This window comes from Diadema setosum, chromosome 20 (assembly GCF_964275005.1).
Source record: "Diadema setosum chromosome 20, eeDiaSeto1, whole genome shotgun sequence".
Taxonomy (NCBI): Eukaryota; Metazoa; Echinodermata; class Echinoidea; order Diadematoida; family Diadematidae; genus Diadema; species Diadema setosum.
Window position 1 is genome coordinate 32,565,969 of NC_092704.1, and position 14,584 is coordinate 32,580,552.

At 39.0% G+C, this 14,584-nt stretch overlaps 1 protein-coding gene across 1 annotated transcript in view; it reads right to left on the reverse strand.

Moving 5' to 3' along the window:
- Window positions 1-14,118, reverse strand: part of LOC140243614 (vascular endothelial growth factor receptor 1-like) — a 91,542-nt gene extending 77,424 nt beyond the window's left edge. Inside the window, exon 1 of the mRNA XM_072323280.1 lies at window positions 13,773-14,118. Coding sequence (XP_072179381.1) covers window positions 13,773-14,118 — 346 coding nt within the window. The remainder of the gene's footprint in view (window positions 1-13,772) is intronic.
- Between the last annotated feature and the right edge of the window lie 466 nt (window positions 14,119-14,584).

A 14,584-nucleotide genomic window follows, 5' to 3' on the forward strand; every position in this document is an offset into this window, starting at 1 on the left:
ATAGGCCCTAGACACAATACAGATGATCTGTCTTATACATACACCGACATGACAATAAGTTGAATCCGAGACGTACTTGACAATATACAAATAATATGACATGTATAACTAGACGCGCCATGGTCCGGCTACACGCGTCCAGTCTTTTGGGCTAAGAAATGGCTGCATTCATAATCTCCACAGATTTAGATTTACCAGTCTTTCGAAAGGAGCTAAACAAGTGCAGCACAGAGAAAATCAAAGCTTAAAATACTTCACGTAAAGTTTAGTTCATGTTACTTTCTAGCCAAGATTAAAAGTAATGAGAGAACATTTATGCTTATCCCCATGTTTGTACGTCTTTTGCTCCTCTTAATAAATCAGTACTATACACCTTTGTCATGGATGCTGCTGACAACCAGCTTCTTAGGAGTTGGTGCGGAAAGAAGCGTCAAAAGGAGGAATCAAACTAAGTAAGTGAAGGGATTCAATGCACGCACCGAAATGCAACCAATACAGGGGCGGATCCAGGAATTCCGTATAAAGAGGGGGCGCCTTTACAAAATTAAAGGTGGGGGGGGGGCGCAAACGCACCCCTCTCCCCATTTTTCAATTTTTATTTATTTTGTTTTAACAAAAAGTAAAGGGGGAGCGCCCGGTGCACTGCCCCTGGATCCGCCACTGCAATAGAAGGGGTTACTACATGTAGTATTTTGGAACCGCACTTTATACAATTGAACACTGTAACTCTTTTGTGAACCCCCCCCCCCCCCTCAAAATTGCCTTATAGAATGGTTAACCTTCAGTAAGGAATGTTGCTTCCCAGTGACCAGAAGTATGTATCTTATAGGGCTATATATCCCATCGGAAGAATAGAGGACAACAACCCTGTTTTAATATATAGCTGTTATTGAATGGCGACACTTGAGCTCGAGAGCCCGTTTTCGACGCAACATTAGAGCTAAAATTACTGCACTATAACTTTGAGATATCCGGTGACCATTATATAGACCTCGTGATTGTGGTTGTTATCGATGTTGTCATCACATGATCATTCCCGGCATGCAATGCCAGACATTAATTTTGTTTGCTGTTTTTGGTAGAAACGAGTTTTACTAATCAGCATATCCATGTACATGATTAAATTAAATACACCTTTTTTTCCCTCTTCGGTTTTTTTTTTATTCTTTTGTGGGTGTTTGATGTGCGTGTGTCTTTGGTCAACATGGAGGTAGCCACTTCCTGCTACATCAGGTCCCATGGTCCCCATGGGAACACTGCACGTGCCAGGTTTTGGTGTGTATCCCTACTGATCTCCATAGGTGGTGTATCCACGGTCTTCACCATCATTGACCATGGAGCTGCGCTCTACACGTTCTTCCTTCGTAGTTATATATACATGTATATACTCTGAGCCTGAGATTTATATTGGTTCGGACGTTTCATTTCAGTCACGAATTACCGCTCACCTTTGCTATTTCGCCATCCCAGAAGCTGATTTGCATGCAGTTAACAACACTTTAAAGATACATGTACTTCCTCCAAGTTTCATGGAGAAATATTGGGAAACTATCCAAAGAGCCTGAAAATAACTGCCGTTTTTCTAATTCGACAGCGCTGTAGAACCATGAATACCAAGCGATAAGCAATACGTTATAGTACGCAAAGACATGACTATACTCTCACCACTTTACCCATTGCTATAATGCCATTGTAATCTTGTTCATTATCAGAACATGTAGACCGCCTTACAATGATAACATATGTCGCTGTTGATGATATTATCATGATGATTATTATAATAAATATTATCATTTGTCTTTATACTGCCATCAGGCAAAGAAAAACAACAGAAAGATAATGACTTTGATGTTAAGATATAGATTTACATTGTTACACGTCGAGCAGATGATATAGACGAAGTTTGTGCAAAGATGGACAGAAACGTCATAAGTTAATATGAAATATGAAAATTGCACAAATAAAATTTTCAAAGAACTGTGATAATGGTCTCAACCACAGTATGCAAAACAGATGAGGTTACGTCATCACCTCATGATGCTCTCGTCGATTTGCATGTAACATGAAATGGATCATAAATAATAATATACTTTTGATCAATGTATTTTATTATCATCATTGTCAACACACACTTACACGAACACACACACACACACACATGCACACATACATAAGATATCTTACGTAAAGGTTGTAATATTTTTGTTTTGTTTTGTTTTTACTCTCACAACAAAAAGCAAATTCACCAGAGAGATCTGGGAGGCGATGGCATTACTACACCTTTTGTACCTCAGTTCACATGTGCTTGGAACACTGTATCGCTGCTCGCATTCTATTTTGCATTTCATGAAAATTCTACCATCAAGTGTGTTTCCCCCCTCTTTTTTTTCTCTCTCTCTATTTTCGGGGGGGGGGGGGGGATCATTTTGCTCTTTCTACTTGAACGCAGAGTACATACGCCACTTACGCTTTAACCATGACTAAAAAATGGCACGCACTGATCATTACAAGCACGTATATGTAGGCCTTTGTGTGCCCGCACGAACGCGCTCCAAGAACATGAACGGACATTGAACTCGAAATACATGGGTGAAGATTTTACCCCATGGATTTTACTACATATAAATAATGAGAAAGCTCAACCCCTCCCACTCCCCACTCCCCCGTCATTCGCACACTCTGTATAATTCCCATGTTCAAGATGAATAAACAAACAGCTGGTTAGTGCACTTTCCTCGGTGAAGAATTATTCACGAAGCTGCCTTCATTAGCAAACCAGCCCTGTGGTGTGCGTCCAAAGTATATTAAGCATGTTCCAGTTACGACAAACTCCATTTCACAGAAACACTGATACATAAATAGAACTTTCGTAGCACTTATCACTCACTCCTGAACCCCTGATCTATACTTGCACTGAAATTATCCAAATGTCGTCCTGAAGTCAGAGGATATCAACCACTCCCCTGCAGAATCGTACAAGTTTATATAACGATGTCGTATCAATACAGACTTATATAGGGACTTTGATCGTGATAGACGTGCATTAGTTTGTAAACGAAGTTTCCTTCGCGATATCAGCATATATTATTATCATTGATTCAAGGTAGGCTATACGAGGGAAAAGCTGTTTATTTTATACGCATCACATCATGGATCATCAAAATTTAGCCATTTCTGAGCCAGGACTTTGGAAAGTGTGCACAACGCTATGAAGTTTGTTGTTGTTATTTTTTTTTGTTCGTTTGTTTTTGTGTTTGTTTGCTTGTTTGTTTGTTTTTGTTTTGTTTTTTTTACCAATTGAGAATCAAAGCACACAAAGGGTTTATAAGCCACAAACGGCCCTTTAGGTCAGTGACCCAGCATGTTTGTTGAGTTTTTCTCTTTGATTAAATTCCCTCAATACTTGTAAAATAATCTCGACATAAGGAGTTGTCTTCACCACAGTATAGCAACTGCTACAATCATAATACACCTACAAGTATCACGCTTGGTAATTACCAATTTTCTTATGACAACTCTAGTTACTGTCCTGCTATAAAACGCAGAATACTGCAGCCACATGGATGCACACACACAACTGTCAGGTGCTTCATAATGTACAGGCGTATACAAACTTTATACACTATACCAACTGTACGTGACTTGAATCATACGGTTCGGCAAAGAAAAAAGTATCGGTGCACTCACACGAGTGTATGCTTTTCAAAGTTTGAAAACGTGTATACATAAGTAAACACTACCACGACTCCCTACCCCGCCCCCCCCTTTTTTTTCAAACCGAAACTGAAATTTGCGCAGGAGAGGCGCATGTTTGTCTAACAAAATAAATAATGAAAATATTTGCAACCTTTATCACGAGCTCTTTTGCCCATTACTGTACTAGTTTCGCAGTCATTCTAAACAGCACAAACTTCCAGGTGTGTTAAACGTGTTCAAGCAATATCACTTTTATCAGCCATCGAAATTTACTGCGTCTGCATGTAGTAAACATTGTTTGGAATCCCATTATTTCATTAGCTGAGTTATTGTTGAGTGCCTGCCGCTTCCGTGTAAAGTACGAGTCCTAACTCTTCCACCTCCCTGCTCTTATAGAGTTTCCTTGTAGATTAACGATTAAAGAACCGAAAAAAAAATATAACGGTGAATGGTCATTATGTATACCACCATGAAATATAATGGTGAATGGTCATTTTGTATACCACCGTGCATGGTGGCGCGTAATACCACTGCTAGGTCTGTAATATACGAGATTATAGGGATATTGGATGTGAAACACACAAATATCTCATCGTATCTTCGTGACCAGTGTGTGATGTGCTGAGTCACGTCCTGCATGGCCCTCTGCATATTTAACAACTCTTCTGTTTTGGGTCTTTTTTATTCATCTTTTTGTTTTTCTTTTTGTGGTAAAGATTTCATACACACGCATGCATTGGACAAAACGTCGGGCGAGTAAATCAACTGTATGTCGGTGCCATTTATACCATCGTATACACGCACTCACTGTCCTGCAGCGTAATTAAAATGTCAATTCTTACTTATAGGACTAGAAAATCGGGATAAGAAGAATGAGCAAAATGACGAAGAACGAAAAGAAAAGTGGACATGAATGACATTGAGTGAAAGATAGAAAAGATACATACAGTGTACATGCATGTAAAGAGGAAGGTGACAAACAAACAATAAAGTGGAAGACGGTTCTGTCAATATCGTTATCTCCAGCCACCAGCATTGCCTGGTATATACCAGGCAGTGGCTGTATACTGTATCCGTCTTTACAACCGAATCAAGGACGTGTGAGGGGAGGGGAAAAAAAAACGAGCTGCAAATTACAATGTACCTCATTTATAGCGATCAAACAACATTATAAAACAATCAGAACAGTCTTGGGCAATGAACGCACATAAGTACTGGTGTGGGCAGGATCCAAGTCCAGCCCAGAATCTCTTAAAAAGTTAAAAATCTCTTTAAAAAACGATAGCGATTATCACGATATAGTAATGAATTCAGCACACTTTATACAAATTACAACATATTCATACGTTATTCTATTTCTGTTTCAGTTGCTCCATATTCCACATTTCACAAGTAAATCATAAACATCATATTTCACACATTACAAAACAAAAGTCATGAATCCCGTCCAGAAATGCGCACAGATGTAAACCATGCAGAGCATACGTTGTGAAAGCGTTTGAAACTGTACCCTCGATGGAAAGCCGATTTAATCACTTTCCGACAAATTCCAACAAACAAAATTGATATGGTATGATCTTGAAGTAAGTTCTGCATAAATCAGCTTGTCAAATTAGTTGTGTTCGGACATGCCCGGGGTAATTTTTATTCTAATTTCATCAGTCATCACACACTTTTACAAGGATAGTGATGGCGAAAAGAAAAAAATATCAGAAACCTTCGTCAAAGAGTGGCTTCTGAAAGATATGAATCCACTGGTTTCCGTGATCAAGGTTGGTACATACAACTTTATACAACAAGGGTTTAAATGGAACGAGACTGCTGTGAATCCATCTCTTGAACCTCTTTGTGTAGATTATGCTGAGTGATCGTAGGTTTCTATAAGTACATGTACGCAATATAGATAGCGACAGACGAAAGCGTTCAAACACAATATCACGCTTTGCAAATATATTGTTACCGTAATTCAAACCGCAACACAGGGATCGGACGTGAATCAACTCCACACAATCGCGTCATAACCTTGAACGTAGACATTATGGAACAAATCGACGAACATAATAACGTCATCATGCCATGGCAATTATTATTATCATTGAAGTGATTAATTATTTGTGTTAATTGTAGTATTTTGGATCATGCAGTAGTTTATGTTTAGGTGTATAGTATGTAAAGCGCTTAGAGAATTTTATTGATAAGCGCTATATAAATACTGAGTTACTTGTGTATTATTATTATTATTATATCATATCCCCCTTCCCCTCTTGTCCTTGTCCTCAGCAAACGGCGGCGACTGTAATGTAGCTGTTTATTATTTTCGCTTCATCTGAGATCGAAAATGGCCGTTTACCTTAGAATATGCTCATCATTACACCATCGTTTTTTTCTCGAATGGATAACAGAGAGAGAGGGAGTAGGAGAGGGATGTACAGTACAGTACAGGCAGGACCTGTGTCCATGGGCAGTGGGAAACGCATGCTATGGCAAAATAAGTCCGTCCTCAACTCACAGGTAATGTATCAATGTGATAAGGTTGAGAAGTCTCGGAGAAATAAGTTAGACATGAAATGTCGCTTTAAGTATAATGGAACGATAAAGGACAAGCACTGTACATGATCGATGTGAAATCCAATGTGGCACGTAATAAGTACTGACAAATGTGTTTCGTTGCTTCTAATATGGATATAATATTAATAGTCCATTTCATCACTTGTTTGTTCAATACGAACAACAACAACAACAACAACAAACTAGCCCTCCGCTCGAAGCAACTTGTCCACCGTCATCTAAAAAAATGAAAATATTCATATCAAATATGTTCTGGAATACGAAAGTCACGCGCACCATTACAAATTGTACATCCTATTCTGGCTAATGGCTAAATGCATACACATCTGTAAGCCTATATTATTAAACACCAAAGATGCAAGATGCAGTGCGGGTAAGTGCGTGTGTTCGTGGGCTGTTGTTGTTGTTTTGTTTTTTTCGTTTGTTGTTGTTTATTTTCATACTTTCTTTTGACCAAGAGATGCGCGAGCAATGGACAACGCTTGGTGTACGGATAATGCTATAGATAGCTGTATTATCGCCGCACCTTTTTGTTGTTTTTGTTTTGGTTTTTTTTTTTTTCAAATTGAAGTTATGTCCGGTGTCCCTCGTCTTTTAGTGTGTATATTGAAAGGGAAAAGGCACCATACGAATACATGCACTTCCACTGTAATATCGTGCATATTCAGCGTATTATGATAATGTAACGTGACGAGAAGACTGACCTGCTTGTACAGTCTTTGTAAGGTAGGTGAGGAAAATAATATGGGGAAAAAGTTCCACTCAGCGTGTGAATTCTTGGGGATACGTTTCTTTTTCTGCAATAAAATCACTACAATATTCCGGGTAAGATAAACGTTTTGCCATCTCCCTCTCCTATCACCCCTCCCCCTCTCTCTCTACTCATATTTGTATCTTAGTAAGCTCAAGAGAGTATATGAAACAGTACTTGTATGTTTGATTGTGTTCTTTTTTTTTTTCTTTGATCAATGTACGCAATTTGTCGACAACCAGGTTGTGTTGCCGTTTTGCTCATTATTCCGGAAGGCGAGATCTCTTACATTATATACAGTGCGTGTCCTCCACTTCTATTTTGTAATATAATATCATTGAATTGTTAAGTCGGCTCAGAGTCTTTTTATCGTTTGAATTCAGACGTTTACCCTCTTCATACGGCTTCTTCACATTGCTGGAAAGTAAAATTAAAAGAAAAAAACATTTTCATCTTATTTTATTTATTTTCTTTTTTTTAGCCGCGTCAACATCACCACTGTTGAACTTGTGAGCTAAAAATGGCACGGCTTTCGTCAAGGCTATTTGCAAAACAATGCATGGATCCAAGGCGCCAGTATGGTGCACAATAAGAGAAGAAAGTTTATAAAACCTCACTCTATGAGCCGGAAGTTGCCATGTGTGACTTTGGGCATGTATCGGTACCTTCTGCACGTATTATTATTCACACCTATATAGGCTGTGCTTCCTCTCGGCAAACCACTGTCCTATCCCATAATATTATGAAGGTTTGTTATTCTCTTAATCATTTAGTCACGACTTACACAAATAGTTGGTGTCAAGCAAACTTGTACCTCCACAGAAAAAAAAAACAAACAAACAACAACACATTTCTATGGAAGGATGTTATGAAAACAGTGGTCTCTTTTTCCATTATCAGATCGATATAAACAGTGTATGTTTATAGATAATATAAACATATACATTTAGCAAACGATTGATAATGACACTTGTGAGATATGTATAGATATGTTTTGTAAGAGCTTTGATTTATCTGTTTCAGATTCTATAGTGGTGGGTATCATTTCATGTGCAGTAATGTTCTGGGAATGGGACACTGGTGGCTATGCAAACAAGCAAGGCTTCAACGCGTACATCGACAAAAGCACCAGCTAGCCTGTTCATTTGCAGTGGTGTATAGAAATAATTTCATTCTGATCAGTACATAATCACCTGCTAATTGGTCGTCGGACCGATATTGAGGTTAATGGAGATGAGAGGCATTTAAAAACATCCGGTCGTCCATCTTCATTCAGATTGAAACATGACATTTTGATGGCAACATAACCTGGTAACACTTTAAACAGGTTATTTGTCACTGCTGTACATCCGTGCGTGTGCGTCTGTGCGTGTGCGCGGGTGTCTTTTTTTTTTCACCATTTTTTTTTTCCGAGGGTGGGGGTGGGGGAGGGGAGTTGCGATGACTTCCGTTTTACTTTGACGCCGTTATCTTCCACTATCTCGTGAAACGCTCAGAGTAACGACAGCAGCGCACATGCTACTGACAAGTGATGCATTGATAATTACGATGTAGGAGATAATCCAGTTTCTGGCAGAATTAAAAGAAATAATAAACAACAACTCCGCATTTGACCATGGTCATAAAAGCATACGAAAATGGCCACCTCAATGTCAGTGTGTTATCTCCCAATGTTGTCGATACCAAGTTGTACAGAACGAACACCTGCAATGCCCACCAGCGAGTCTTCCTAGTACAATCTGTGCTTGAACTGTACATTCTCATCGAGTCTTTAAATTACCTTTTTTTCGGCATATCTTTCAGCGTATAGGCCTACTTTCTGATCAAGATATCACAGTAATCTGGAGCTCAATTCAATTCAATTCAGTTCAATTTTTATTTTCCACTCGGAACACCCTCGTCAGCCACTGGCTGGTTTTCAGAGGGGTCCACACATACTGGTTAAAAATACAAACATTATACATACAATATGACAAACAATTACATCACAATGCAAAGTGCAAGAAACAAGGTATAAGCACCATAAGCTTGCTTAAGACACAAAAGAGGAATAAGGAAAAGAAAAAAAAAACAACAACAAGGCCTTAGATTACGACATGAAGAAAAGAAACAATAACAAGGGCATGTGAAAATGAATTTGAAATACGGAAGAGGATCGGTGTTGCTGAGATATTTTGACTGTGAATTGATGAGTGAAAAAAGAATGGTTAAAATACTCCATCCGGTTACGCATCCTATATACTCAAAATTATTCTATTATATATTCATGTAGTTGTTTTTTAATTGTATCAAGGGAAATATGAAAAGAAACATGTCGAACTACATCGTTCCATAAAGAAGCACCTTTATATACAAGACATCTTTTACCATAATCTGCTTTAGGGCGTATAATGTTCAATTGCATGTTGGAATGCAAAGCTGTGGAAAATAGTATTACTTGTATACACTCTTTTCGTCAAGCTTCACTGAATCACACTAAATCATTAGACTTCACCTGTCTCAACCGCCATTTTTATTACTCAAAACTGTCAATTTACTAAAATGGTTCTCATCTGTATTTGGTGACAACAATGAAATGCCTATATTCCTTCCGCTAATGATGTATTTTCCAACACGGAAAGCATGTACCCTGTGTATGTGGCAGACATAGAATTCCGTGCTGGAGAAACAGACGCCAACATTAGTCAGAAGTCCGAAGTCATTAACATGTACATGTACAGATGCATTCTGGGATTATATCGGTTGCCTTGCGTGTTGGCCGTAGTATTATAGAGACCAAGGGAACGAGACGTATAATCTGCCAGTTACGGAGGTGACTATAATAAGCTTGGGGCTGAACTGAGGCGTGCATGGCCAGAAATTTGCAATAAAAATGCAATAGCCATTGCAGCGAAAATTAACCATTGAAAGTTTGCCGTACGGCGACGCTATCGTCCTCTTCTGAGCAGTGATCGGCCATAGGAAATCGATTGATTGCGAATCGAAATGATGATGCATGCAACTGTTGTTTTGTACACTGCATAGGTTAAATAAAACAACGCATATAAACACATTTTTTTTTAATGTTTGCTTTGGTCTTCAGCGACATACCTCGGGAGACTATTATCAGAAAACCTATTGGCACTGGATCCTGATGAAAATCCTTCAACAGCTTCCCCACCCTCGATCAACTGATCGCGAATTGACTTGATGATGCACCCATACTGACGCTGAATCATAAAATCTAAAATAAAAGGGTTTCCTTTGTGTTTTGGCAAACACCTGGAGAGACTATAGATTAACTATCATAATAAACATCATCTGCACTGGCTTCTAGTGAAAATCCTTCCACTACTCCAAAGCCCACAATCAATTGATCGCGAATTGAAGTGATGTCGCATCAATTAAAACTTAATGTAAAAGAGTGCATACAATATAAAAAAAAAAGAATCTTTCTTTTTCGCAAGTACCTGGAGAGACTATATAGATAACTATGATAATGTCATCCTCACTGCATGGCTCCTGATGAAAATCCGTCGACCACTCCCTATAAACACCCACACACACATTTCGCCCGGAGGTTGCTTGTGATTATCAGTGATCACTCAGACACGAGGGATATAACTATAATATAGTTTGAAAAATACTGCCAGCGCTGCCTCGAGATATGTAAACAGTGAAACAAATACGAAGGCGGCCTCTATAGGCGCCTCCGTTTTACCTGTGGAAGATTGGCGATTAGAATCGAATGTATTTCTTGCATAATGTCGTGTAATTTCCTCTGAATGCCCTTGGCATATCCCAAACGTTTCATGACGACATCTTGTACATCCAATTTGTCAAAAATAATGAACGCTATCTTTTTGAAACGCGTCCCTTGTGTCTGATTAATATCAGTTGATTGTATTTTGTAAAGATCAGGACATTACAGGCGATGAAAGTAACACATTGTCAAACTCATGAACCAATCGGGAGATAATTTTAGATAAGTTGACATTTCTACACTTTGCTTCCATTCGGTGGAGTTAAAAAGTGCCTGAATCTAACATTGAAATGAAGAGGAATTCCACTCCTCAGTTAATATGACTACAGTTATTAGTAACAAACATGCCTCCATTGTAATAACAATCATGATGATAACTATATCATATAATTATGTGTATACTGTATTATTTTTCTATTGTAAAACAAACAATGCGGAACTTTTATAAAAGAAGAATAAAGCCAAGGGATGCCTAAAGTTTCGCATTATTTCAAAAATACTGCGGGTTTCCGAGCGCAACAACCCGTGATGTTTACAATCCCATGATGTCATTTCTTCATAATACACCCACTAGTTTATACATCGTCGTGAATTTATATTCCATTACGTCAAAAATAACGTTTTTGTCGATAAAACCTACCACTCGAGGTGAACACAGCTATTGAAGGTTCTCAAGTGTCATGATAAACCCTATATACACAAATTATATATACAACATGCTCTTTCTGATTTCATATCAAGTTTAGCAATTCAGTGAAATTTTGTGCGTTTGTGAACCCACGGCAGCATCACATTAGTATTGCATAATGGCTCGCCTATCGGTATCACTTTTTTTTTTTTTTTTTTTTGGGGGGGGGGGGGCATGTTACATGTCGATCGACAATAATTTTCTCATTTTACGTTTGATTTCAATGAAAATTTTTTCCCATTCCATTCTGCCAGATTGATTTGACTCTTTTTTGTTACGTATACGAAGTAGGAACATTTACGTTATATAAAAAAAAAATGCAGGAAAGATGGATGAAAACAAATCAACAATAAACACTCGTAGTGCCTATATCTCCGAAGTATTACATCGGCTTAGGAGCCATTTACTTCGATATGTTGTGGATTTTGCTGTTGTTGTTGTTCAATCAATGGATAAGGGTAAAGACGACACATATACGACCACCCGAAACTCCACTTACTCAGTAATCTTCGAAACTGCCGAGCAGGTTATTAGCTCATCTTTGATATGCGATATTGAAAAGCAAACATAGGAGGGGGTGCTGTTGTTTTTTGTTTTTTGTTTGGTTGTTCTAACATAATGAAAGAACAATTGACTCACTTCCTTTTAAATGCAAAATAGCAAGTCGAGGTAATGCGTGCCTTTTCATTAAATCAAATAAAAAAAATCCCCTTTACAAAACTGCTTCACTTATCACTACTACAATGCATGTCATCAATAAAAAAAAAACTGTTGTACAGGTGTACTATTAATCCAGCGATGACGGCACAAAACCAAACCTATATGAATTCAATACTTTATTATACAAAACGGACAGTCCTGTTTCTTCGTAGCTTCAATACGTTCTCCTAATTTCCGCAGTCACAAGATCCAAATTCGTATTTTATGTAGGGTTACAAACATCCCTTTAACCTCGCTGTGTATGAGTAGGCTTATAAAAGGAAGTTGTGAAGGACATTGGTTGGCGCATATAGGCTAGAGATTTCGCCAGACCTGCGCTGACCTTTCCGTGTACAGCCTACAGGTGCTAGGCTGACCTTCCCGTGTACAACCTACAGGTGCTAGGTGTGATCTCACTATACACTCAAGGTGCGTACTGTGTCACAATTTTTCCACTTACTCATGTTTGGTGTTAATTACGTGTTTCACTACTCGGGGGGGGGGGGTGTTGCCAGTTGGCGCATGGATATGTTATTGATACCATTACATCCTTGGTTATAACGGTGTCTAATGAAATGAGGAAGAGATAGAACGATTTCCCGTGATCTCAAGATTTTTCTTTCTTTCTTCTTCTTCTTCTTCTTCTCTTTTTCTTCTTTTTCTTTTTCTTCTCTTCTTCTTCTTCTCTTCTTCTCCTCCTCCTTCTTCTTCTTCTTCTTCTTCTCTTTTCTCCTTCTTTATCACCTTCTTCTTCTTCTTCTTCTTTTTCTTTTTCTTTTTCTTCTTCTTCTTCAATGTTCATAGCAGGTCGCTGTACACATGGAGCTACTAACTTAGTAGCTCCATGCTGTACATAAGTGTCGTTCGCACGGCGTCTGGCCGGGCTTTAGGATCAGAGTCTAACTTTATACACCAAGCTTGCGTTCTTCAAAAGGAAATTAAATAACAGACTTTAGTCGACATGCATATAAGAGTTTTTACAAGTGAAAGTAGAATACTGTACTTTTTTCTCATTATGGAGTTACTTAGTATACCTATCACGATACAAATATACCAATCATTGTCACAGATAATATCAATACCTGACTATAATGACAGGAATGGTAGAAAAGGATGAAAAAAAAAAGGATTTTCTATATTGAATTGGTATCTATCATGTTGTATAGGCCTACACGTATTCACAGCCATGAGAAATTCATCTTGACTAGACACAGTAGATGGCTACTACTTGTAGGTTGATTTGTTGGTCTTTTTTTTGGGGGGGGGGGGACGAAGGGAGGTAAGGGGAATTCCCGTCGAGGCCGTCTGACAATTTATATAGTGACAATAAAATAGAATAGACATTTCTACTCACGCCCAGAACACATTCTACTAAATTTCTAAAGTTACCACGTAGGTACCTATGAAGCATTCAAGAGCTAATACTAAATCATGCAGTTTCAGCATACGACAAAAACAACAACAAACCCACACCTGTATCCGTGGTCGTGCTGTGAGTGTATCATGGTATCGTATAGCATAGGTCGTGTGTAAATGATGTTGCTTTCTGACGATAAACCGTGCAGGTTCTTTAACATTTAGAGGGTGAGAGGGGTCAGAAAGAAACTTCACTGTTAATTTCAACTTACCGAAGGCACCAAGGACAAGAAGAAGCACGAAGAACAATGATAATGTATTCCACTTTCCACGCGACAACCTTACACCACTGCTGTAGCTGCTACCACCGCCGAGCCACCGATCCTTTTGGCCCGGAGTCCAGCGGGGTGTGACGCTGCATATCCGCTGGCATCCAGCACACGAGCTATATATTCCGATATAATGTTTTGACCTTATTCCGCCGTCATTCGTTTTATGCGATCGTTGAGCTGATTCGGCACCAGCACCGTCTGCTCTGGTTCCGTGTAATCCTGTATAACTCCGACCCTCTGTTGAATCGCCATGCAGACAGTAAGGGCACATGCGATCCTCCTCCATGGTCACGATTATTATCCACTGCAAAGGCACGAATTAATTGCAAATGTGGAGATCCGTCTTCGCCCCGCAGTGAGTACCACCAACAATCATTGCGAGGAAGTCATGTTGTCCGTTCGCCACAGAAAAACTACCCGGCACTTTTGTTTTTTGGTTTTTGTTTTCTTTTCTTTTTTTTAGTCTGTGACTGAATCGCGATCGATACTCACACAGAAGAAACCTGTAGAAGTACGGTTCTCGCCTGCAGCGGTACCAAGCAGACGCACAAAATGTGACCCTATTGTTGTGGCTGGGAGTGTGTCTCTGTGTGTGCGTGCACACAATAAAATGTGAAACTGAGCCTGAGGTACTCATCCGGTTTTCGGCAGTGGCGCGCACAAATCAAACGCACGGCAATGCGGACTTTCTTGACTGCGAGAGGTACATATCAATTATTCCTTTCATTTCCGCAGGGTAACAACTCCCGCGA